The sequence below is a fragment of the Saccopteryx bilineata genome, chromosome 1 (assembly GCF_036850765.1).
Source record: "Saccopteryx bilineata isolate mSacBil1 chromosome 1, mSacBil1_pri_phased_curated, whole genome shotgun sequence".
Lineage (NCBI taxonomy): Eukaryota > Metazoa > Chordata > Mammalia > Chiroptera > Emballonuridae > Saccopteryx > Saccopteryx bilineata.
In genome coordinates, this window is record NC_089490.1 from 397,553,681 (window position 1) to 397,581,085 (window position 27,405).

The following is a 27,405-nucleotide window of genomic DNA, read 5'->3' on the forward strand; positions in this document are numbered from 1 at the left end:
ACCGTCTACAACCTGCACAAACCTGCAACTTACACAAATATTCTGCAACTTACATAAACTTCCTTATCTATTCAAAAATAACAAGCTTTCTGAACTTGTTTACTTCCTACCTTTTCCTTTCAAAAATATCTCCATACCTTTTACCTTTTATCATTAAAAGTATAAGATTTCTTTCTAATTAATCAGAATTCTCAACTTCTGAAAACCTTAACTTTCAGTGAGGACAAAGTTAGTAATTAGCAGTTTTAGAATGCTACTTTTATGAATATATTTATGAACTTTAGAAACGGTTTTCTTTATTGGCAAACACATGTATATTTTCAAAAGATACTGTAAAGGTAACAGGAACCTTTGGTAAACCTAGGCAAAACTAGTATAGTGTTTCTTAAGAACATCAAAAGATAATCATATTTAAACTAGTAGTAATATGAAATGCTTTCTTAGACCACCTTGTTTAAAAAAATTGGGATAGTTTTATATTTTACAGTATCATTAATAATTTTTCTGTTGTTCTCAGGATTACAGTAGTTCTCTGGTCTCCAGGAGAAGGCGTCAAGATATTTAAATGGCCTAGTTTCTCTTTTTCCTTCCTTAAATTATCCTCAGGGTACTTCTAAGGGCCAAATTGAGATTATCCAAATTAAAGTATTAAGTCTAGTTTTAACTTGGCCTAGTAATTTGCAAAAACACAACAAGAATAATAATTGGTCATATTGGCTTTTTACAATCTGCTTTGTAGGCTCTTTATAAGGAATTTTTAGATTGAAGTTTTGGGGGGTTTTCCTTTAATTCCTTTCGTTCATTTTAGAGAGGAGAGAGAGAAAGAAAAAAAAAAGAGAGAGAGAGAGGGAAGAGGGAGGAGCAGGAAGCATCAACTTCCATATATGCCTTGACCAGGCAAGCCTAGGGCTTCAAACGGGCGACCCAGCATTCCAGGTTGACATTTCATCCACTGAGCCACCACAAGCCAGGTTAGACTGAGTTTAAATTAGCCTCTCAGGGCACACACAGAAGCCATACTACACAGTTGTTATTAGGATCAGCCCGTAATTTTCCTGACAATATCCTTCTAGCCACAGTTATAACAGGTTTGTGGCCTTGGTCACAGCCTGTCTCCCTTTCCAAATCCCCAAGTTTCTCCTGAAGGACTTGTCCCAAGGACACTCCAAAAACCTTTCCAGAGTGGGGAAGTTGCTTAAGGAGAAGGGTTGGTCAGGTGAAGGAGATACTTCATGAAAAAGTTGCCTTAGTGGGAGGTTGAGCAAGGGGAATTTGAGTTTAAAGCAGCCTTGCGTTTAAAGGCACCCTGGACCCAAACCTAACATTCTAGCCCTTTGTTTTTTAAGGAAATAGGGCAAAGGTCTCTTCTTCTGCAGGTACTCCCTGCTGGTTAGGGTCCGTGAAATAGCTAGGAGAAGGCTGTGGTCTGTGGTTCGGGCTAGGTGGTGAGAACAGTTTTACACACACTTTCAAATCTGAAGGGGTCACTTTGTATCCAGTCTTGATTGCTTCAACCGTCCCCTTGGTAAAAGTGCTTTCCCAATCTTCTAAGTCTGAACTTCCCCTTCACATACCAAAGCCATTGTTGCTGCATCCTGAGCAAGAAGGCACTTAAATTCCAACCCAACACCTGCAGCCCACAGGAGTCCCCACAGCTGTAACCTGTGACTCCACTGCTCAGGGGAAAGGGAATCCCCCATGATGGAGGAGAGATGAAGGGAAAGGGAAACCCCTGGCCTGATCCCTGAAAGTGACCTCACCGCAAACATTAACGGGCTTTTCTCCTGCTGCTTGTGTCCCTTACCAAACAGGATGAGTGAACATCCTCTTCCTTTGCCAGGTTTTGGGAGGTCATTTCTTCTGGATCCTCACTTGGGGGACCACTTGTTGCTGCAACAATGAACTACTCAGAGTAACAAGCCTGTCGTTTGGTTCCTGTTCCTCACATGGAGCTCCACTTGTTGTGGTGACAATGAACTATCTATTTGGGGACCAGATGACACACTCTGAGGGGCTGAGAGGCAACAGCCCCAGTCAGCAGACAGAAGGACTGAAGCCCCATCCCCAGCCTTCCTTGGATATTTATTAGAAAGTACAAATGACTGAAGGAAGCAGACAGAAGAAGTTTCCAGGGGCTGAAGTAAAGTGCATGGAACATGCTGCCTTCTAATCTCTGTTCTGAGAGCCTAAACATATTCTGTGTTGCTGAGTCTTATCCTGCTGTTTTGCTGTTTCCAGTGCACACTGTTTCCAGTACGGTCAGAGAGGATCCTGGATTCTCATCTGCTCTGGGTTTTTGCCCTAGGGCACCCCACTGTCTCTGATCATTATTCTAGCTCTGAACATTTTCATAGCATATGCCCACAATAAGATGTTATGATAAATACATCTCATAAGGAGCTGAATGAGGGCTGTTAAGATTCATTCTATCTATGGAGAGTATTATTTTTGGTGAAAATAAGGCAATTTATCACAATTTTCATCCTTCGAGGTCCTAATTCTGAAAATGCTCATCCCATGACTGTGCAGAGTAGGAAGGGGTAAGGTCGTGGTGTGATGCCAATTGATTAAACTTAATCCTTTAGACTATGAGCTAACAATGTCATTGTGATCTATCACTTCAAATCATTTTATACCTGATCTTGGGCCTAGGACAGAGAAGTGACCAAAATAATTTTTAACAACTAATCCGCCATGGCTGAACTAGGTCCGTCCTTAAGTTATTCAAAGCAAAGACATATAAACTAGTCTCCACAGAAAAATTTGTGTCCCACTAAATAGTGTTCACAGTTCTGTTTTTCATTTGGAGAGTGAGTTGTACATGCAGAGTCAGTGCAATGTTGGAGCTGACAGATGATGTACACGCAGAGTCAGTGCCGTGTAGGAGCTAACAGATGATGTACACGCAGAGTCAGTGCTGTGTAGGAGCTGACATATGTTGTATAACCATCTGTCTTTCTCAAATAGAACAAAGATGTATTTGATGTGGAGCTGGGACATAAGAACCAGTGTCACCATATGACACATATACCCTAAAACTATATGAGGTCATCAAGACCCAGAAGTGAGGTCTGAAATGAGTCCATTCCCCCACAGACCTGCTGATCAGTTGGAGACTTGGCTAGAGGAACCCTGATATTGCAACAGCAGCCGGAGGACATGAGTCACCAGCGCACCTGCTGAGGACAGGGGTTCAAAGATCCTGTGTCATAAAATGGAGAATATCTATCCCTACCCACTAACTTCATGGACTTTTAGTTCCAATATCAAGTAGTGAGGATAATAAGGTCCTGTGAACAGTCACATCAATGCAATCATAAAACAGTAAATTAAGTGATTGGAAAGCAATGATCTTATTTTATCTAAGAGAAGCCCTGACGGAACCAGAGCCAATTCAGAAGCAGGCGGTGTTAGCTCCCAGATAAACAGTTCCTTCCCTGGCAGAGTCGGTGAGATTCTATCTGACATTTGCTTTTAAGGATAAGATGATTAATTCTGTTTCACTTATTACTTATAATTTTAATATTATTGCATAAGAGTAATAGCTGACATTTCCTGCCAGATACGGTGCTGAACATTTCCCTGAATTAATATATTTATCCTAACATGAACTCTATGATATCACCCTTATTTACAGATGATGAAATTGAAGTAAGAGGGTCAGCACCCTGCAGAAGACTCTACAGGTAGAAAGTTGCAGAGCTCAGCTTGAATCTAGGTAGTTGGTTCTAATATTGGGCTCTACACAACAACTCAATAAATGAAAAGTTCTAAATTTGACTCAGAGGTGCAGTCCTCCTAAATGACAAGTGAAACCATCAGCTAGGAGAGTATAGCATCTGATTTGATTTGGAATCTTGCTTGATATTTTTTAAAAGAGTAAATTAGAGTAAGAAGTTTGTTTGATTTGATTTGAAATGTCGCCTAATAGTTTTCAATAAGTAAGATTAAATAAGAAATTAGGAGTTGAAAGGTAGTCTTCCTCTTTCACTGCTTTCTCTCAGAAACCAAACACCTCTGATTTCTTTTCAATTGTCCCCAGCCCACTGACCTTTCTCCCTCCACTGCCAAAGGAGCCTTGGCACAGCAGGCATCATCTCACACTAAAAATGCTCCCTAAAAACTGGAAAGCCACATGCAAAAGAATGAAACTCGACTACAGCCTGTCCCCGTGTACTAAAATTAATTCAAAATGGATCAAAGACCTAAACATAAGACCTGAAACAATAAAGTACATAGAAGAAGACATAGGTACTAAAATCATGGACCTGGGTTTTAAAGAACATTTTATGAACTTGACTCCAATGGCAAGAGAAGTGAAGGCAAAGATAAATCAATGAGACTACATCAGAATAAAAAGTTTTTGCTCAGCAAGAGAAACTGATATCAAAATAAACAGACAGCCAACTAAATGGAAAATGATATTTTCAAACAACAGCTCAGATAAGGGCCTAATATCCAAAATTTACAAAGAACTCATAAAACTCAACAACAAACAAACAAACAATCCAATAAAAAAATGGGAAGAGGACATGAACAGACACTTCTCCCAGGAAGAGATACAAATGGCCAACAGATACATGAAAAGATGCTCAGCTTCATTAGTTATTAGAGAAATGCAAATCAAAACTACAATGAGATACCACCTCACCCCTGTTAGATTAGCTATTATCAACAAGACGGGTAATAGCAAATGTTGGAGAGGCTGCGGAGAAAAGGGAACTCTCATCCACTGTTGGTGGGACTGTAAAGTAGTACAACCATTATGGAGGAAAGTATGGTGGTTCCTCAAAAACTGCAAATAGAACTACCTTATGACCCAGCAATCCCTCTACTGGGTATATACCCCAAAACCTCAGAAACATTGATACGTAAAGACACATGTAGCCCCATGTTCATTGCAGCACTGTTCACAGTGGCCAAGACATGGAAACAACCAAAAAGCCCTTCAATAGAAGACTGGATAAAGAAGATGTGGCACATATACACTATGGAATACTACTCAGCCATAAGAAATGATGACATCAGATCATTTACAGCAAAATGGTGGGATCTTGATAACATTATACGGAGTGAAATAAGTAAATCAGAAAAAAACAAGAACTACATGATTCCATACATTGGTGGAACATAAAAACGAGACTAAGAGACATGGACGAGAGTGTGGTGGTTACCAGGGCTGGGGGGAGGGAGGACATGGGAGGGAGGGAGGGAGAGAGTTAGGGGGAGGGGGAGGGGCACAGAGAACTAGATAGAGGGTGGCGGAGGACAATCTGACTTTGGGCGAGGGGTATGCAACATAATTTAATGACAAAATAACCTAGACATGTTTTCTTTGAATATATGTACCCTGATTTATTAATGTCATCCCATTACCATTAATAAAAATTTATTTAAAAAAATAAAAATAAAAAAATAAAAATAAAAATGCTCCCTAATCCACCTGAGTAGTTTGTTAATTCACAGTCCTGCACACCCAGGGGTACTTGCTGACCCTCGTCCTGTCCCGGCACCAGGCTGACAGAGATCAGCAAACCAGAAATGGACTGGAATTAAGGAGCCACATCCCAGGGGCCTCCTGTCAATCACTGAGTATACATTTCTAACCCCAACCTCGGTGTTGCTACAACGGAGATGTCAGGGTGCCATCAATGTCTATCTTTGACCAAGTCCCTTGGTTCTGTGACACATAAGCATGTTATTATTCCTCATTGAGAAAGTTAGGGCTAAAAGCCAGTCCTGGTGATGTGCCACATCCTTTGTGGGCAGGACCAGAGAGGCTTACTGGGTACAAATAATCCCAGGCTCCCAGGCTGCTGAGCCAGCTCCTAATTTCTCAGTGCTGCTAGAGCTGGACTCAAAGCAAAGTAGACCATGAAGCTGTTTCTGACTGTCCTGTTGGTCACTCTGGCCTTTGGCTGCTCTGAGGGTGAGTATCATGTCCAATGTGAGTACCATCAGCCCAGGTAAGTAACCTTCTCCCAACTAGGTGACTTATTAGGGAAGGAAGGAGGTGGTGAACAGATCACAATCTAAATTTTTCCCACCACTTAGGGACTAGCACCCAACAGCCAAGGCTCATTGTATCAATTTCCGATGTTCTGGAATTTTCTCAGACATCATTGCAGGCTTATTTTCAGAGTTCTCCGCTGGAAGGCTCACTCCAATGCTGTGTCCCTGAACAAATGCTTAACTTCTCCAAGTCATCTCTTGTCCTTGCTTTTCACAGTTGTCACCCAGAATGGCTCTGACAGTGCTGAGATGACGTGTGTCAAAGGCCAGCTCCAGATCCCATCAGACATTCTGCTTCCCAGCAGGTGCCGTTTGAGTCCACAGCTTGTGAACTCCCGGATTCAGACTCATACGATGTGCAGGCTGGAAGGGCTTTAGCAGAGTTCTCAGTTCAGGAAGAGCCAGTGTTGTCTGAGTCTCCAAATGATCAATTTCCCATGGGCTCTGAGAACCGGCAGAACCTCAGCCAGTCAACACATACTGCTCGTTCTCTAGGCGTCCGGCCAGGATTTGGAGACCCAGTGACATTGTTAGGTCGGCAACTGCTGCTTTTCTGGGTTTGTTCTAGGCATTTGTCGAAGAATACTTTAGTGTGTCTTCACCCCTCAACACGGACCCAAGTCCTTTTGAGTCATTCTCTTTCATCTGCCTTTCTGAACCTCCTCCTGTTTTTCCCTGTAGCCTCTGATCTGACCCTCTCACCATCTCTGCATAGCTGCTGTCTGATCCAGTCAGATCAGAGCCTGCTAGGGCACATTATGGGCTGCAGGTGGTTGCAAAGACTTGGGGGAAGGGTAAAGAATCTAGACCAGAGAATGTGGTTACTTCGGGTCTCAGCACAATCCCAGTGGGGTCGGTAGTAAGCCCCAGTCCCCACCTCCCACCTTCTCTAAGGAATTCTGTACATCAGTGCAGGACACAAGAGCCATCACGACATGCATAAATTCAGATGCGTGAAAATCATAAAGACCTTTTTTCAGAAGCTTTTAGCCATCTTCATCCAATGATGTAGTTCTATAATTTAACTTAGTCTCATCTTCCAATATTTAATACTTTTCCTCACTCCTGTCCAGATTTAATCCCCTTTCTCTTACCTCTAGTAAGCTCTGATTCTGCCATTCATTATTGAAGACTGATTACTCAAATCTCCTTTCCCCCCCATATCAACAGTAAAAAAAGGTGTCAGTTTATTGACAGGGAAGCTTTAATTTTTGAAATCTGGGGACTGTGAATTTTAGCAATGCAAGAGAGTCTTAGAAAGTGGCCGGTGTACTTTACAAAGTATAAGCCTGAATAGAGATCGGCCAACCTGGATTTCCAGACCGAGCTCTGCGGCTTGCCTTGGGATCCCAAGAAAGTCACGACTTCTAGAATTTTGCATTGTCCTTGGCACAGTTATGAGATGTGACCACAATTCTCCTGAGGTTCTTTTTCATTAGAATGTCAGAAAGTCAAGTGAAATAGTGTTTTTCCTTATATTAATTTTATTTCTTTTGCTTCCACTCTAGCACTTCCACAAGTGTGTCCAGCCCTTGTTGCTGACATCAATAAGTACTTTCTGAAATCAGCCAGCAACTTCTATACCAGCCTTCAGAAATACAACGCACCTCCCGAAGCAGTTTTCGCAGCTATGCAATTTAAAGGATGCGTAGATAATTTGACCCTTGAAGGCAGAGAGAAATTCCAAAAATTTTGGGTAATTTCTTTCTCTGTTGGCATAGAAGTTGTAGTTCAGCTGCGCAGCCAGGAGGGAGGTCAGGGTGCTGCTCTGGGGACACAGGGTGTGAAGGCAGCTGTCCCTCTGCTCACCTCTGATCGAGTGGCCCGTGCACACCAGCTCCATGATAACGTGACACCTGCTGAGCTGGACTAAGGCTGCACACAGCGCTGGGCATGACCGTCCTTCTCAGGTCGCCTACCTGGACACCAGGATCCCCACAGTGTCCTGAGGAGAGGGACAGCCAGGCCCACAGGGTGTGATATGGCAGGACCAGAGACTGTTTCCCCAGCCCCAGCAGGACGGGCCCCTCACCCAGTGACACAGTCCCTGGGACTCTCATGGAAGGTCTGGGAGGGAGAAGGGGACAGAGCTAGAGGGAGAGAGCTGGCCCCGCCTTCTGTCAGGATGGAAGGGCAGCTGCTGGGGGCTCTGTCAGCTCTCAGAGAGCCGAAGCCACCCCAGTACCTCACCCCACGTTTCCCAGCCAGGGGGCCGCGACCCTCCCTGTGTCCTCTGCAGCCCTGTGTGGAGCTGAAACACTTCAATCATGTCCTCATGGAGAGATCACACAGATGTAAAGGTGTCTCTCAGCACGTCCGCCCCTGGAATTAAGTCAGGTTTCACACAAATGTCCTCACTAGCTGGATTCTCATGTGGGGAAGTCCATGTGCCATGTGGGGAATGTCCACTCCTGGAGGCGGGACTTCTGCAAGCAGAATGGCTAGGTCTCCTCCCGTCCAGTCCCGGTCCCTCAACCCTGCATTCCTGTTAGTGACGACTGGAGTCCTCATCCTGGGACTCAGAGAAAGGACACCGGCTGCTCTGCCCAACTCCTGAGCCTCCTCCTCGCTCCACTAGAGACCTGAGCCCTTCTCTGGGGACACGCAGGGTTTATCTGCGGGGTGTGGACATGGTTCTCTCCTGACTCGCACGGTCTGTGCAGACTGGACCAGGACTATTGAATTCCCCACACGCACGGCTACCTGCCTGGTGCCTCCATTCCCTTTGCTGGTTGCAGTTCCTTCCACATCTGGGTTGTGAACAACAGTCTGTGTTAACATGGCTTCTGCAGGAGCTTCATGACTGATGTTTCTTTTTTTCTTCTATTTCAGAGCAATGTTGTGGCGAAATGTAACAGTTAGATTTAACAATCTTCCATGAAAGTTCCCTGTCGTTCAATGATGACCTGATCTTTCTTGGACAATGTGAAGGTTTCAACGTCTTGCTTTAATAAATTTTTTTCCTGCACTGTCTTGTTTTATCCAACAGTCTCTGGCTTGAGTTGGGTGGTTTCATCATGAAGTGGCCTGTGGGTGGTTTCAGGAGTAAAATAGGGAGAACAGCGTCCAGGGACCATGGCGACCTGAGTGCAGGAGTCCAGGCGGGAACATTGGCTCAGGAGCCATCCTGCATGATTCCACAGATGCCTGGTCACATGGCCCCGAGGGCAGGGCGGTTGAAGGTAAAGCCTTGAGAAAGTCCTGCTCCAGGGCGCGGACTGCGGAGACCACAGCCTGACGGCGGTCACATGGTTCCCACCAGCAGCATCGCTGCTACTGCGCCCTTATTGTCAGCACTAACCCTGCTCGATCCTCACTCCATCCCTGGGGTCAATGCTCGGATGGCCCCGTGTGACATGATCTCTGTCCACTTCTCCACTTGTAGTGAATCCGCAGGGTTCAACCTTCGCTTACTCCCTGCACTCTGCACATGCGCATTGCTCACCTCCACCCCGGCTACCGCTTCCTCCCTCAGGGTCTCCCTATATCCCCGGACACAGGGTCTATCCCCATGTGAACAGCTCCATGCACACCATCCACACTTACTGCAGGAGGAACTCGTCAGATGAGCACAGTGTCTCCCCACCTACTGCTCTTCCATGAGCCCATCCAGGCTACTGCGCCCCCGTCCAATGAGGCAGCTGACTCAGATGATGGATACATCACAGATCATAGTTTTTTCCAGTGACTGCTGTGACACAGCCACACGCTTGGTGGCTTTAGTTCAGTTCTTTTCTCCAGGTACGGAGGTCAAGAGTCTAAAATCTGTAACTTTTGCTGAAATCACAGTGCCAGGAGGCCATGCTGGCTCTGGAACATCGAGGGGAACATCTATCCCTGGTGCCTCCAGCTGAGGGCTGATGACTGTTCTCGTCTGGTATCTACACCCCTCCAATCTCTGCCCCATAAGGGGTCCTTGCAGTATTTTTTTCTCTGTGTATGAATATTTCCAGGTCTCCTTCATGTACAATATATAGAATGGCATTTAGAGTTCATGAGGATCCTCTTCCTAACTCAACATCTCTGACTTTATCACATCTACAAAGTCCGGGTTGAAATGGGGAAGACATGAGACATTCAGGTTTTGGTGTGGATTTGTTTGGTGCCATTATGAGCCTACTTCAGCTACTTTGTATGCCAACCTTAAGAGTCCACTAAGTCCTGCCTTCTTCATGGCCAAGCCTCCCTTGAACATCTTTTATGACTTTGAACTACTAGAGGTCATGTGTTTATAAATGTTTCAAGTAAGTGGCCTTATTATTAGACCTGCACCCTTTCTCCAATTATAAAGGACATAGCTATAAAAAATATGGTTGGCAACGGAATACTACGCGGCTGTGAAAAAAAAGGAAATCTTACCTTTTGCGATAACATGGATGGACCTGGAGATTATTATGCTAAGTGAAATAAGACAGGCAGAGAAAGAAAGATATCATATGACCTCACTCATTTGAGGAATCTAATGAACAATGTGAAGTAAGGAAGGAATAGAGGCATAAGTGGGATCAAAGGGACTAGAGGGAAAGCAGTCAGAGGGAAGGGGGATGAGAGGATGGAATAAGAGAAGGAAAAGAGATTAGCAAAATTATAAATACATAACACAGTGTTATAGAGAGCAAGACAGCAAATCCTGGAGGGAAGAAAAGAAGGCATTGGGAGGAGGGGGCTGGGGGGTATCAAGGGGAACACGGGGGGGGGGAGATATATATGGCAGGACATGTGAATCTATGTCAACACAATAATTTAAAATCAATTAAAAAATTTTAAAAAACTGTAGTTGGCAAAATAGGAAATAAGTGGTACCTACAATTACCAGTTGTGTCCAAAGCCTTTAGAATAAATGTGATCACAGGGGGAACATGTCCACATAAATTAATCTCTGTTTTCTGGAACGCCTTCTGTGTTCATCCACATCCTGTGCTCAGAGGACACAGGGTCATGGGGCTCTTGCCACAGCCTGAGAAACGCAGCCTGGAATCACACCAGGAGGACAACACCCCCCACCACTGGGGCACACAGGCCTGGTCTGACCCCGTCCCAGGCTCCTCTTCGTCCCCATGTCCCTGCTCACCCAGACGCTGTGCTCAGCCATCCTATCTACATGTCATTCACTCACCATGACGTTGGGTCACAGCACTGCACGTGGGCTCGTTGTGGTCCCTTTCCCTCTAAGTTGTCCCAGCACAGGACAGCTGACAGCCTTGTCAGCAAGGTCTGTGTCCTGTCCCCTACTTGGTGAAGCCTTCTCTGCCTCTCACACCCTGAAATAAACCTTCATACAGAGTCACACTGTGTACACTAAACAACACACACTCACATACATGTTATAAGACACACCGGGAACCATGCACTAGGAGACATGCAGACACACACAAGGAGGCACACACACAGACATGCACACAGGCAGGCACACTCATCTGTCTGTTGTCACTTATTCTTATGTGATGTAAGATTTCTGTAACAGAGCTGATTGGAGAATATCTGGAATAAAATAACACTATAAAGGAAAAATACTATCAATTATTGTTAATGTTGCTAAAATGCTTAAGAGTTTACAACCATGGAGACCCAAATGGGCAGCCATTGTCCCAGAAGGTTACAGGTTCTGTCTCACTTTGTCCTGACAGATCTTCAGGAAGGGGATAGACTGTTATCACCATCAGATGTGGGATGAAGGATGTCCCACCACTGGCCTCCAGCCTGGCTCTGTGTCTTGTCAGCATCAACTGGGAAGATTTAAAAATCAAATGATGCTCAGGCCCCAGTCCAGGACCAATGTGAGTACCTCTGCGGGTGGAACCGTGCGGTCCCCATCCCCACCTCCCCTGCTGCGGGTGCAGCACCATGTGACTTCGTGGTGTGAATAAGATCGGAGAGGGGTATCATTCTTCTCATTGGAAGTTGTATTTTAGTCTTTCTCTCTTTTTCTTTTTTTTTCAAACAATGCTCCAAAATCATTACTTTAAAATGAATATTTTGAACCTGACCAGGCGATAGCACAGTGGATAGAGCATCGGACTGGGACACGGAGGACCCAGGTTTGAAACCCCCAGGTCGCTGGCTTTAGCATGGGCTTATCTGGTTCAAGCAATGTTGTTAATATTCAGGGTTTCATGAAGAGGAGCCACAAAAGAATGAGGCAGCAACAATACTATAAGTGGAGGACCCCAATCTCTCCAGGATTGAGGTACCTTGAAAATATCAATTAACCAATTTATTAAGCAGAAATATGACATCTTGCATAAGAAACTAATAAGCAGAATACAGTGTACAATTTTATTATTTAGTTTTGCAAAACTGATTTGATTTCTCTGGCTCTTTCTGAGACATAACAGCACACCATCTGCTGTCTGATTCCTGACCTGCAGAAAGCTCCAGGTGAGCCAAACACCCACATCCTTGGGCCTTCCCTGGGTGCGACTGCTTTCAGTCACGAGTGCTTGCCCTCAACCTTCACTTCCTCAGGATGGGAACAGAAAGTCACTCAGTGCTTTGGCTTTCCTCCAACATCTCCCCCCTTTTTGTTTAATTCATTCTGCAACATTATGGTGTACAAGGATACTAATCCTTCAGAATGACACAAATTGCTTCTGCTCTTTCTCCAGACTAAGCAAATACAAAAACATAAAACAATGTTGAATCAATGCACTTATTGTAGAAGCTTCTAATAACTGTAAATGTTTAACAGGATTTTGTTCAGATAATCCATCAGCCATACTACTTAATAAAGGTGCTCTAGAAAGCAGTTCCAGTTTTTCTCTGAAAGTGTCATATACACCTTGTTACAATTGTTGTATTTCTATAGATATATTACCTTGATTAAGCAAATGTCTTCTAACTTTATTGTAAGGAAAATTAGTCTCATTATATAGATGCAGGATTACACAAAAGGTAGTAATGTTCCAATCACGTTTAAGTTTTATTTGATGTTGTAAGCTTACCAATTGATTTCCTAATAGTACTAATGCCTGTTGTAAATCTGCTCTTTGACTCTCAATATGATTATTAATCTATCTTTGGCTATTCCATAATTTTTCAGTGTTCATGCCAGTTTTGCACAAACTCTGTGTTCTGTATAGATTGATGAAGAGCAACTGCTGCTGCTGCCACAGTGGCTGTGATAGCTATAACTCCAATCATAGCAGTGAGTAACATACCTATAAAATGTTTTACTCTGTGTAATATCTTTTTTAGAGCCTCATTTATTAAATACATTTCAGGCAAGTTTTGTCATTGTCTATGCATCTGAACAGGCACCCAGACTACTGTTCTAGCTTTAATTATATACAGTGGTACCCTAAGATACAAATTTAATTTGTTCTGTAACCGAGCTCATAAGTCAGTCAACTCGTATATCAAACTGCCAATACTGGACTCATGTGCCAATGCACCAACTAGCGGCAGCTTCCCGAATCATGACTCGTATCTCAGAATTTTGCTCAGATCTTGAACAAAAATACGGACTGAGTCGCAGCTCATATCTTAAAGAATTCGTATGTTGGTCTGTTCGTATCTCAAGGTACCACTGTACACAGAATCAACAGATTGATTATAATTAAGAGAAGAATTGGGACATGTATAAAAAGAACAATTTACACAAGTAATGAGATTAATTGATTCATTCTGGAACACAGGACCAATCATGAACATATAAGGTAGACATATACAAGCCTGTATATTATGGAATTCATTGCATGTAAATGTCAACAAATAGTTTCCTAATTGACAAATATATAAACTTTTCCATGTACTCATATGATGTAAATCTATTTCAATTTTCCATAAATCTGTATGTGTAGGTCTTCCTATAAAGTGAGGAGCCGGGGGAGACATTCTTCCACCATGCCATACAATAGACTCTCCAGTGATATTGGTAAATATGATGTTATTCCCTCTTTTCCAGGTTAACGTATATAAAGAATATTTGGTCCAAGCATAGCCAACTGAGGCCCAATCAATGAGGCTTCCATAGGAAGTATTAAGAAGTAATCTTCCAATTTCTCCTTTACATCTTTTCCACATTATCTAATTATCTATACTATTAGCATGCCTTTGCTGACAATTAGGAAGACTGGGAGCACTATCAGTGGTGCCATAGATGACTCATTCTGAAAGGTCCACCCTGGTGGTATATATAGAATAAGGTGATGTGACCCACTTTGTATAGTAGATAACCAATCCTGTGATTTCATCTTTAAGCAATGATCTCCGGCACCTATACAAATTGGTAGTCTATCTGAGCTCACAGTATCATTTGATATAACCCGTCCCTCTTCTTCAGGCCTTAAGGGTCCATGGACATCAAATGGTCCTGGAAGCCAAACAGAATCATTAACAGATACAGAAAAAGGGGTGTCTTTCCAATTAATAAGTCTATTTAAATGAAGATTAAGAATATATAAGCCCAGGCCTGACCCTGACCTGTGGTGGCGCAGTGGATCAAGCATCGACCTGGCACACTGAGGTCGCTGGTCCAAAACCCTCGGCTTGTCTGGTCAAGGCACATATGGGAGTTGATGCTTCCTGCTCCTCCCCCCTTCTCTCTCTCTCTTTCTCTCTCTCTCTCTCTCTCTCTCTCTCTCTTCTCTAAAATGAATAAATAAAAATAATTTTTTAAAAAAAGAATATAAGCCCAGTAAGAAAAGTTAGTTCCACTTACTGTTACAGACACAACAGCCAACATTGCCAGAAACAGAGTCGAGGATGTTTTTGGAGTCTTAGTCCCAATTAAAACATTTTCTACCTCCTGGGTGGGTTTCCTCAGTTGCCCCCAAGTAGGCGGTTCAGCTTTTTGTGTCGCAGTTGTCTTCATCTTCACTTCTCTGATAACCTTTGGCTCTAGGCTTAGTCTGTCCATTTCTTCTTCCGGCAGTTCAAGAATGTCAAATCTCCCTTTCTTCCACTTCCAACTCATGCCGAGGCTTCAATTTCTGGAAGGTATCCACTGGTCTCCCATATCTGTGGAGATAAAGAGCAAATCCTCACCTCCATATTTTGACTAATCTCTTTCTCCATTGTCCATTATCATCGTTTCAATAGGTGGGCTGTGATTAATAGTTCAAGACTGTTCCAGGTGGTGTCTTTCAGCAGCTGTATCAGTGGCATTATTTTTGATGTCTAAAAATTTTAAAGTAAAAAGTGCTCTGGCTAATTGTATCCTGGGGTTTCTCCCTTATTCCCTCTTTTCTGTTTAAGTAACATGCCTTTCAATGTACTATGAGCCCTTTCAATGAGCCCTTTCAACAATGGCTTGCCCTTGGGGGTTATAAGGGATGCCCCTTGTATGTTTAATTTGCCATTGTTGACAAAACTGACAAAATGCAGAAGTGTATGCAGGACTGTTGTCAGTTTTAACGCTCAAAGGAATGCCCATGACAATAAATGTTTCTAAAAAGTGTTGGATCACATGACATGTTTGTTCTTCAGTAGCAGGTGTGACCCATAAAAATCCTGAGATAATGTCAATGGAAACATGAACATAGGAGGGTTTCCCAAATAAAGGAACATGGGTCACATCTGTTTGCCATACCTGATTAGGATGCAGGCCATGAGGATTAACTCCTCCTGAAAAAGGTACAATGGTAAGAGGACTACAGGTGGGCTAAGGGCTCACAATCTTTCGAGCCTGTTGTCTAATAAGAGAAAACCTTTTGCGGAGGCTGGCAGAATTAAAATGAGGAAGTGCGTGGAAATCTGCAGCTGAGGAGCCATTACTTATAAGCAGTTGATCAACAATTTGATTACCTGAAGCTAAAGGACCTGGTAAATTAAAATAAGAACAAATATGAACAATCTATAGAGGGTTAGAATGAGTGTGAATAATATTCTGTAAGTCAGAGTAAAGAGAAAAAGTGTATCATCAACAGAGGATCTAGATAAGGTAACAGTTTCAAGAAATCGAGCAGCATTGGTAGAGTACTGAGAGCCAGAAACTGTATTAATAGGATCTGCTACATCTGACAGTAAATAACATAAGGATGGCAAACAATTCAGCCTTCTGGACAGATGTATAACCCGAGAAACAACATCGCTGCTGTGGGCCACAGTAAGCTGAGAAGCCATCCTTAGTAGCATCAGTGAAATAAGTGTCACCTTGATCTGGAGAATCTTTAACACTTTTTGGTAGAATAAAAGCAGTTCTTTTAAGAAAATCAACGAGTTTAGATTTGGGTTAATGATTGTCAATTTGTCCCACAAAATCAGCAACATCTAATTGCCATTGAAGGTTCTGTTCAAAAGCCATCTTAAGTTGGTCTTTGATTTATATGGACTAACTCCCTTAATTGCTGCAGCCAAAAGATTCATGTTATATAAAGGGGTGCCAATACCAGCACAAGTCTTAACTAATCTGCTACATTACCACCATTGGCGTAAATGGGACGTAAGGCCCTCTGACATTCGGCATTATCATAATCAAAAGCAACTACTGGAAGTAACATGTCTCAGAGTCCCACTTGTGGGATTGTTTTAGCTAACACACCATGGAGTCTTGCAAAAAATCAACATAAGGCTCAGAGACTCCTTGTTTAACATTAACAAAGAAAGATGTCACCGCCCCTGGGGTAGCTATTCTCTGCCAAACATTTTTACAGCATAATTTAACTTGTTCCACAACATTATGACTCATCCCACATTACTGTTGCAAATCAGCAAACCATCCCTGTCCACAAAACTTATCTTGTGTAATATTAACAGAAGGGTTAACATTAGTATTCTGATTAGTTTGAACATGAGCCTGATCCTCCCACCAAGTCATAAATTGTAAATATTCCACTTTTGAAAGAACAGTCTGAGCTAACATCTCCCAATCTTTTGGGATCAAACGTTCAGAGTCTGTGAAGGAGAATAGCAATCCCTGCATATAAGGAGAGTTAGTTCCATACTGGGAGCAAGCCATTTTTAACTCTTTTAAGAGTTTTACAGGAATTTGGTCATATTGAGCATAAAAACCTCCTTGAGAGAATTATGGATTAGGTCCAAATGGAGTGAGTGTGACAGGAAAAGCTTCTAATGCAGGACTTATGAATTCTAAATCCCTGTCTTGTCTATTCTGCATTATCCCTCTCATAAGAGGTGTAAGAATAGGTACCTGTTGGGCAGATAAAATGTATTATGCTCACTTTGTTAAAGATGGAGGCCGTTGCCCAGGTGATATTAATGTGTGTTGAGAATTGTTGTAGCCTAAGGTTTGGTTTTGGGATTAAGCCTGTCCCACCCTTTTTGGTGTGAGGTGGTACAATCCTATCATGCCTCAGAGAAGTGACTTTGTATTAGAGACTTCCCTATTATGTATATTGGATTAAGGGTTTGGACTTCTACACTATAAAATAGGGGCAGAATGGGGGCTTGCCCTCTCTTGGTTCCTGAGATTATCATTAGAAGAGAGAGCAGAGGAGAGCAGAGAAAGGCCACGTGGAGGAGGCCAGGAGAAGCAGCCAAGATGGTGGAGTGCTGAGTGAGATGCCAGTTTGTGTAGAGTTTGTATTTGGGATAAGGAAAGAGATGGGGAACAGAGGTGAATAAGTCTGGTGAGCTAGAAACCTTTGATTCTAGGAAACTCGGATAAGTCAGTGGCTTTGTGAGCACTGAGTGTGATTGGGTTTTGGAGCCCAGTGTGTATTTTTACTTGCCCGCAGGGTGCAAGCTAAATTAAAGACTATGGCCCACCAGTTTTTGGCTCCATGGTTTCTTTACCGACTGTCCGAATCCAATGTGAACCTGAAAGGGCTGGGCAGCTGTGATGGTGGCCCTGGCCGTGACTACTGGCTTTACATTTGGCGTAGTCTGTGGCAGGATTCAATACAGATCGGCAAGGAGCCTTTGAGTGGTGGAGTAGAGGACTGGCTGCTGTTAGGGTTCCCCATGGCTGTCCTTTTGGGGATTGTAGGCTGGCTGACTTTTACAGCCATGTGTGAGGAAACTGAGAGCTCTGTGGAAGAGGCTGCCCAGGACCTGCAAACCGAGCAGTGGAAGGAGATGGAGCAAATGCAGGAGAAACCGATGCTGACCCTGGAGCTGGAGGAAATGCTGGAGGAGGAGGCCAACCAGGTGTTTGAGATTCGCCTGGAAATGGAGCAAACGCTGGAGGAGGATTCAGAGGTTCGTGAGTTGCAGCTTGCCCTGGATGTTGCGGAGAGCCAGCAGCGGCAGGAGGCCGGGGCTGAGGCTGAGGCTGAAGCTGGGGCCGGGGCCGAGGCTGAGGCTGAAGCCAAGTCCGGAGCTGCAAGGTCTGTGGAGCAGAAGGCGGCAGTGGACGGAGGCTCGAGCCCAGCAGCCGGAGCTGGTGTTTTCAGTTCCTCTTTGGAGGATGAGGAGAATCGGGCTGGAGTTGCAATCCGCAGTCTCCATAAGATGAGAGCCCAGCTGGAAGGAGCACCTACTGCGGCCCCGGTAGGTCTGCGATTTGGGGACATAGGGCTGGACATACTTTCCGGAGCAGAGATGGAAATGCTGACTGCCATTGCCACGTGCCCCTCTTTGGGACAGTGTAAGACCTGCCAGGATGGCAGGGATGAAGGGGGTGGCTGATGCCCCATGTGTGTGGACTGATTTCCTGGACTACGACCGGAGTGGGCATTGGCTCCTTTGTTGGATGGATTTATGGATTACGGATTTTGGACAATGTGAAATACCCTGATGGGGGTGGGGGGTGGCTTTGCTGGAAGCACTCCCCTGCCCCGGGAAGCTTTTCCCATAGGCCGAGGACATTTTGCGCTTTGGGCAAAGTGCTCAAGATTGGTGAAGTGTACCTTTGTAATTGTTGAAACTGTATGATTTTTGCTGTTTTAATTTGTGTAATGTTCTAATTTCCTTGCACAGGAATGCTGGTGATGTAAATTGTGGGTAGTAAAGTGAGCATAGGGGTGGATTGTTGGGCAGATAAAATGTATTATGCTCACTTTGTTAAAGATGGAGGCCGTTGCCCAGGTGATATTAATGTGTGTTGAGAATTGTTGTAGCCTGAGGTTTGGTTTTGGGATTAAGCCTGTCCCACCCTTTTTGGTGTGAGGTGGTAAAATCCTATCATGCCTCAGAGAAGTGACTTTGTATTAGAGACTTCCCTATTATGTATATTGGATTAAGGGTTTGGACTTCTACACTATAAAATAGGGGCAGAATGGGGGCTTGCCCTCTCTTGGTTCCTGAGATTATCATTAGAAGAGAGAGCAGAGGAGAGCAGAGAAAGGCCACGTGGAGGAGGCCAGGAGAAGCAGCCAAGATGGTGGAGTGCTGAGTGAGATGCCAGTTTGTGTAGAGTTTGTATTTGGGATAAGGAAAGAGATGAGGAACAGAGGTGAATAAGTCTGGTGAGCTAGAAACCTTTGATTCTAGGAAACTCGGATAAGTCAGTGGCTTTGTGAGCACTGAGTGTGACTGGGTTTTGGAGCCCAGTGTGTATTTTTACTTGCCCGCCGGGTGCAAGCTAGATTAAAGACTATGGCCCACCAGTTTTTGGCTCCATGGTTTCTTTACCGACTGTCCGAATCCAATGTGAACCTGAAAGGGCTGGGCGGCTGTGATGGTGGCCCTGGCCGTGACTACTGGCTTTACAGTACCTTAGCTTGTTTTTCAGTAGGTACCGAATCTACAGAATGAATAGCGGAGGGGACTACTGTGGGTAGGGCTGGATGTGAGGAAAATGGTGGACCAGAAGAAGCAACAGAAGGAGGAGGTGGAGACCAATTATCTTGGTCAGTTTTGAAAGGGTTAATATTGGGTTGGGGAATAAGTTCGTAGCATTTTTATATTTTCTTTTATTTTACAACGATTTGTTTGCTGTTTGGCAAAGGGTAAGTATTCATTCGATAAAACTCTTTCTGCTCTACAAAACTATGTTAATTATATTTTTGAGTTATTTAATTTTTTATTAGTTTTGAGGCTTAGAAATGGAATACCCAGGAGGCAAAAATCAATATTTTCGACACCTGCTCTTCTTTTGCTTTTCATCGAGGTCAAAAAGCTGCCGAAGCAGCCCAGGACATTTGCGACGTGTATGGAGAAGGTGTCATAGGTGAGTCTACAGCACGGAAATGGTTTGCAAAGTTCAAAAATGGCGACTTTGACATTGATGACACGTGCCACAGTCGAAGGCCTTCTGAATTCGATGAAGAACTGGGAAATGCTCGAAAAGAATGGCACGGTCAACAAGGAGCTCTACATTGCCCAGTTACACCGCGTGAATGAGGCTATTCGACTGAAAAGACCTGATCGACATGGTCAAACCATACTCCTTCACGACAACACCAGGCCCCATGTTGCACAAGTCGTCAAAGCCGCACTCCAAGAGCTCGAATGGGAGGTCCTTCAGCATCCGCCGTATTCTCCTGACCTTGCACCGACCGATTACCATCTTTTTCGCTCCCTGTCAAACCATATGAAGGGCATTACCTTCGATAACAAAGAGGTCCTTAAAAACTGGCTCAACAACTTCTTTGACACCAGACCAGGCGATTTTTGGTGGAACGGCATCAACAAATGGGTCGAGAGGTGGGAAGAGGTTGTAAACAGCAACGGCAAATATATAATTGATTAACTTATTGATATAATTATTGTTTTTTGTTTAAACGCTTCGAACTTATTCCCCAACCAATACTTTGTCAAACATCTGTGTCAGAAAGTTTAGACTGTAATTCAAAAAGTCACTCCTTTAATTGTTTAGAAGATAAATGCTCTTCATCAGAGGCCAAATGACCCTTGTCATCCAACCAAGGTCTAGGCATTTCACAAGAAATTAAAGGATTTTCATTTTTTCCTGAAACTGACTATAAAGGCTTCAAGGCCATTTCAATTAAAGTACATAAGGACCAGACTTTTAAAGGAATGGTTTCTTTACTCTGATGAGCTTGCCGGAGAGACTTCATTACTAATCACCACTGTTTTAAGTAAATTTTTTCCTGTGGGAGTAAACCAATAACAATGCCTTCTAACTAAATACCATAGTTCATCTAAAGTTTCTCTTAACCTTGACTCTGCAATTATGTAACAATGTCTTAAGCAACTGTGAATAAGCTTAGTAGTTACTTGATGGGGAATTCCCCACTGTTCCACTATCCCAGAGTAGGGACTTACCCATCCACATGAATCCCTCTTGTTCCTTTGGGCTGAACACCAAAAGCAGTCTCGAAGAGTTATTTCCTCTTCAAATGCCTGTTGGGCACTACTTGTTCTTAATGTTCAGGGTTTCATGAAGAGGAGCCACAAAGGAATGAGGCAGCAACAACAATACTACAAGTGGAGGACCCCAACCTCTCCAGGATTGAGGTGACTCGGAGAGATCAGTTATCCAATTTATGAAATATGACTTCTTGTGTAAGAAACTAACAAGCAGAATACAATGTACAATTTTATTATTCAGTTTTGCAAAACTGATTAGATTTCTCTTGCCCTTTCTGAGACATAACACCACACCATCTGCTGTCTAATTCCTGACCTTCAGAAAACTCCAATTGGGCCAACACCCACATCCTTGGTCCTTCCTTAGATGCAACTGCTTTCAGTCATGAATGCTTGGCCTCAACCTTCACTTCCTCAGGATGGGAACAGAAAGTCACTCAGTGCTTTGGCTTTCCTCCAACAGAGCAAGGTTCACTAGTTTGAGCCCAAGGTCACGGTCTTGAGCAAGGGGTCACTTGGTGTGCTGTAGCCCCCCGGTCAAGGCACATATGAGAAAGCAATCAATGAACAACTATGGTGCCACAACAAAGAATTGATGCTTCTCGTCTCTCTCTCTCTCTCTCTTCCTGTCTGCTTATCCCTATCTGTCCCTCTCTCTGTCTCTGTCAAAAGTAAATAAATAAATAAAATGAATATTTTGAAAATTAAAGAAAATTGTCAGACAGTAATGACAAGGAGAACTGGACTGAAATACACAAGGACAAAATATGGTAGAAGTAAGCTCAGATGTGACTATTCCTCAGGGCCATGTAGGAATTTATGCTCCACAAAACTTGGAAAAACTTGTATTTTGTTGAGAGATTTAATACTTTTTTAAGGAATTGATTATCATATTAAATGACATGGGATAAGGCAAGAAAATAAAGAACAATATTTATGTCATAGAATGAGATTCTACTATAGAAATTAAAGGCCAATAGATACTCAACAAAGAACAAAGCCCTTGTGAGCTTGCATTCTCCTAGATGAAGACTGTGAACAGGGGAGAACTGAGTGGATCCTGAAGGACAAAGCCAATGAGGGTGACAAAGAGGAGAAGGTGGCAAACTCCAGGAGGGAGTACAAGCCTGGCAAATTCCAGACCTTGGAGATGACCTCCATGCACTAGAGGTCACACATGACCTCTCTACTGCCGCCATCGGTCAGCACGGGGGCTCCTCACTGTCCTCTGGGTGTGAGGCCAAAGGGTTGTCCTCATCTTTTGCCACAAGGACAAATGCTGTCAGGGATGTCTCTATGACTGGGTGTCTTGTCTGTGGCTTTAGTGTCAATGGAGGTTGAGGAGTTCTTTTTTGAGTAGGTGTCCTGAGCAGCACAGGTTGTTTAGCAGCAAACATGGTCTCACAAATTTGATGCCAATGGCCTCAAATATAGTATAGTAACTGAATATAAAAGAATTGGTGTATTAATCTGATGAACCACATGGACTGTAATGTGTGTGTGGATTAAATATTTAATCACATACTTTGTAAAAATATCTAGTTGTGTAAGGCCGACGGTTTGGCAAATGAGCCAAAAATAATTACCTGGAGGTGACACCTGATTCTTCTCATGAACTAGCATGACTAGTAATTCCAGGTCCTGAGTGGGAATGGCGCAAAATTAAGAAAATACACTTAAAGAATTAAAGAATGGGTTCGAAAGGGCTTTGCTAAGCTGATAGCAAAAACACAATGCACTCAAAAACTGCATCTTCCTGGCCAGGGCACACAGGAGAAGCACCCATCTGCTTCTCCACCCCTCTCCCTCTTCTTTCTCTCTGTCTCTCTCTTCCCCTCCCGCAGCAAGGCTCCATTGGAGCAAGGATGGCCTGGGTGCTGGGGATGGCTCCTTGGTCACTGCCCCAGGCACAAGAGTGGCTCTGGTCGCAACAGAGCAACACTCCGGAGGGGCAGAGCATTGCCCCTTGGTGGGCAGAGCATCGCCCCCTGGTGGGCATGCCAGGTGGATCCCGGTCGGGCACATGCAGGAGTCTGTCTGACTGTCTCTCCCCATTTCCAGCTTCAGAAAAATACAAAAAAAAAATGCATCTTGCTTTATTTATAGGACCAAGTGGGTCATTAGCAAATCAAAGAGATCTCTGATTACTTTTCCAAGACAACCTGAGAATTTTACCAAGTGCAGGAAACACCCACCATACATAACATCTTAACTTTACACAAAACACAATAGAGGCCAGGAAGGGAGATGGCAGCAGAGTAGGCGGACGCACAGACACCCAGCTCTCACCACCAAACTGGAATACAAATCAATTTAGGAAAAATCAGCATGAAAAACCAACTCTGAACTGCAAGAACAGCTCTCAAAAACCAAGGAGCAAAAAAGAAGCCACAATCCTGGTAGGGAGCACCTGAATCTCCTCTGCTTACAGGAATGGAGGGGGGGGGGTGAGGCTGAGAGTCCAGAGAGGATTTCACATAAGGAAAAGAGCAGAAACTACTGCTCACAGCCACTTACCTGGCGACCAGGGAGTGAGGTGTGTTGAAAAGACCAGCTTATCTCCCAAGTGGAAAGGACAGGGAGAGAAACAGACTGTGAGGGGCTAAGGAATGCAGGAAATGAACTAAAAAAGCTGACTCATCCATGCTGGAGGCGGCCATAGCTGGGGGAGGGACTGAACCTTTCACAAAACAAAGCTGAATTGCTTCCAGATCAGAGATCTCCAGACATCTATCCAGCTCCAATCAGCGCAACAAGACACAGCTGAAAACAAGAAGTGGGGAGGAGGGGCAGTAACTCAGGTCTCCATGGAGATCTGAGATACACCTCCCCCTACTGAAGCTGAGAAAACACCATGCCCCCAGTGAGATTAGCTGGCTAAAGAGGCCTTTAGAGTCTCAGGTTAAACCCATTGCATTCCTGGATACAGTTTCCAGGAAGCCCCCTGCTGAGATCAGTAAATAAGACTATCACCTGTTAAGAAAACAAACAAATCAAGACTTCAAAGCTGCCCAAATCTGAAAGTGGATTACAGATAACAGCTGATACCAACCCAAGAAGACCTAGAAATAACACAACTGAAAACTGGAGGCAGACAACATCAAGCCTAGACTCAACCAACTCTACAAATACAACACCATGAGAAGACAAAAAAGTGCAATCCAAATGAAACCACAAGTGACACCTTCAGGAGAAGAACTGAGTGATATGGAAATAATCAAACTTCCAGATGCGGAGTTCAAAATAATGATTGTAAGGATGCTTAGGGATCTTAGAACAACAATGGATGGTCACTATGAACGCCTAAATAAATAAATAGCAAGTATAAAAAAGATTCAGTTGGAGATGACAAATACAATATCAGAAATAAAGACCACAATGGAAGGAATTAAAAACAGGATAGATAGAGCAGAGGATCGAATCAGCAAATTAGAGGACAACTGGAATGAAGGCATGAAAACAGAGAAGAAAAGAGAAAAGAGAATCAAAAAGTCAGAGGAAACCCTTAGAGAGCTCTGTGACAACATGAAGAGAAATAACATCCGCATCATAGGGGTTCCTGAAGAAGAAGAAAAAGAACAAGGAATAGAGATGTTGTTCAATCATATCATAGCTGAAAACTTCCCTAAATTAATGCAAGAGAAACTCTCACAAGTCCAAGAAGCACAGAGGACTCCATTAAAGAGCAACCCAAAGAAACCTACACCAAGACACATCATAATTAAAATACCAAAGCTAAGCAATAAAGAGAAAATATTAAAAGCTGCAAGAGAAAAAAAAAGCTATCACCTACAAAGGAGCCCCCATAAGGATGACATCTGACTTCTCAACAGAAACACTTGAGGCCAGAAGGGAATGGCAAGAAATATTCAAAGTAATGAAAAACAAGAACCTACAACCAAGACTACTTTATCCAGCAAGGCTATCATTTAAAATCGAAGGAGAAATAAAAAGCTTCCCAGACAAAAAACAACTCAAGTAATTCATTACAACGAAACCAATGCTGCAGGAAATGTTAAGGGGCCTGTTGTAAACAGATCAAAGTGGGAAAAGAATATAGCAAAAAAGGAATACACCTTTAAGGAAGAAAATGGCAATAAACAACTACATATCAATAATAACCTTAAATGTAAATAGATTAAATGATCCAATCAAAAGACATAGGGTAGCTGCATGGATAAGAAAACAGGACCCATACATATGTTGTCTACAAGAGACACACATTAGAACAAAAGACACACATACTTTGAAGGTAAAAGGATGGAAAAAACATTTCATGCAAACGGAAATGAAAAAAAAGCTGGGGTAGCAATACTTATATCAGACAAATTGGACTTTAAAACAAAGGATATAGTAAGAGATAAAGAAGGCCACTACATAATGATAAAGGGAGCAATCCAACAGGAAGATATAACTATTATAAATGCACCTAATATAGGAGCACCCAAATATATAAAGCAGACTTTGATGGATTTAAAGGGCGAGATCAACAACAATACTATAATAGTATGGGATTTCAATACCCCACTATCATCACTAGATAGATCCTCAAGAAAGAAAATTAACAAACAGCAGACTTATTGGAAACACTAGATCAACTCGATTTAATAGATATCTTCAAATATCTATTTGAAGCAGCAGAATATACATTCTTTTCAAGTGCTCATGGTACATTCTCTAGGATAGACCACATGTTAGGGCATAAAAGTGGTCTCAGCAAATTTAAGAAGACTGAAATCATATCAAGCACTTTCTCCGATCACAGCAGCATGAAACTGGAAATAAATCACAACAGAAAAGCTCAAAAATTCTCAAACACATGGAAACTAAATAACAGGGTGTTAAATAATGAATGGATTAAGAATGAGATCAAAGAAGAAATAAAAAAATTCCTAGAAACGAATGACAATGAGCATACAACAACTCAAAATTTATGGGACACAGCAAAAGCAGTACTGAGAGGGAAGTTCATAGCACTACAGGCACACTTTAAGAAGCTAGAAAAAGCTCAAATAAACAACTTAACCCTGCATCTAAAAGAATTAGAAAAAGAACAGCAAGTAAAGCCCAAATGTAGTAGAAGGAAGGAAATAATAAAGATCAGAGCAGAAATAAATGACATAGCGGCTAAAGAAACAATACAGAGGATCAATGAAACTAGGAGCTGGTTCTTTGAAAAGGTAAACAAGATTGATGAACCTTTAACTAGACTCACCAAGAAAAAGAGAGAGAGGACTCAAATAAATAAAATTAGAAATGAGAGGGGAGAAATAACAACTGACACAACAGAAATACAAAATATTGTAAGAAAATATTATGAATAACTGTATGCCAAAAAACTAGACAACCTCGATGAAATGGACAAATTCCTTGAAACATACAATCTTCCAAAAATCAATCTGGAAGAATCAGAAAACATAAACAGACTGATTACAACAAATGAAATTGAAACAGCTATCAAAAAACTCCCAACAAAGAAAAATCCGGGGCCCAATGGCTTCACAACGGAATTCTACCAACTATTCAAAGAAGAACTAATTCCTATCCCTCTCAAACTATTTCAAAAAATTCAAGAGGAAGGAAGACTTCCAAGCTCCTTTTATGAGGCAAGCATAATTCTGATTCCAAAACCAGGCAAAGACAACACAAAGAAAGAAAATTATAGGCCAATATCTCTGATGAATATAGATGCTAAAATCCTCAACAAAATATTAGCAAACCAGATCCAACAATATATGGAAAAAATTATACACCATGATCAAGTGGGATTTATTCTGGGGAGGTAAGGCTGGTACAATATTTGTAAATCAATCAATGTGATTCATCACATAAACAAAAAGAAGGAGAAAAACCATATGATAATTTCAATAGATGCAGAAAAAGCATTTGATAAAATCCAGCACCCATTCATAATCAAAACTCTCAGCAAAGTGGGAATACAGGAATCATACCTCAACATGATAAAGGCCATCTATGACAAACCCACTGCCAACATCATAATCAATAGTCAAAAATTAAATGCAATCCCCTAAGATGAGGAACAAGGCCTCTGTGTCCCCTTTCACCACTCTTATTCTACATAGAATTGGAAGTCCTAGCTAAAGCAAGCAGACAAGAAGAAAAAATAAAAGGCATCCCAGTTGAAAAAAGAAGTAAAACTATCATTATTTGCAGATGATATGATGCTATATATAGAAAACGCTAAAGTCCCAGTCAAAAAACTACTCAACCTGGTAAATGAATTGAGCAAAGTGGCAGGGTATAAAATTAATACACAGA

The 27,405-nt window shown here is 42.7% G+C and overlaps 1 protein-coding gene across 1 annotated transcript; it reads left to right on the plus strand.

The window, feature by feature from the left end:
* Positions 1 to 5,851: 5,851 nt before the first annotated feature.
* On the plus strand, positions 5,852 to 8,922 carry LOC136320902 (secretoglobin family 1D member 2-like). The gene is made up of 3 exons (XM_066254047.1): positions 5,852 to 5,929; positions 7,521 to 7,708; positions 8,845 to 8,922. The coding sequence occupies exons 1-3, from the start codon at positions 5,875 to 5,877 to the stop codon at positions 8,872 to 8,874; spliced, it is 273 nt and encodes a 90-aa protein (XP_066110144.1). The 5' UTR covers positions 5,852 to 5,874; the 3' UTR covers positions 8,875 to 8,922.
* The last annotated feature ends 18,483 nt before the right edge of the window (positions 8,923 to 27,405 follow it).

Coding starts and splice junctions, on each gene's coding strand:
- LOC136320902 (XM_066254047.1), top strand. CDS start 5,875: ATGAAGCTGTTTCTGACTGTCCTGTTGGTCACTCTGGCCTTTGGCTGC. Junction 5,930..7,520: donor GGCCTTTGGCTGCTCTGAGG/GTGAGTATCATG, acceptor CTTCCACTCTAG/CACTTCCACAAGTGTGTCCA. Junction 7,709..8,844: donor AGAAATTCCAAAAATTTTGG/GTAATTTCTTTC, acceptor CTTCTATTTCAG/AGCAATGTTGTGGCGAAATG.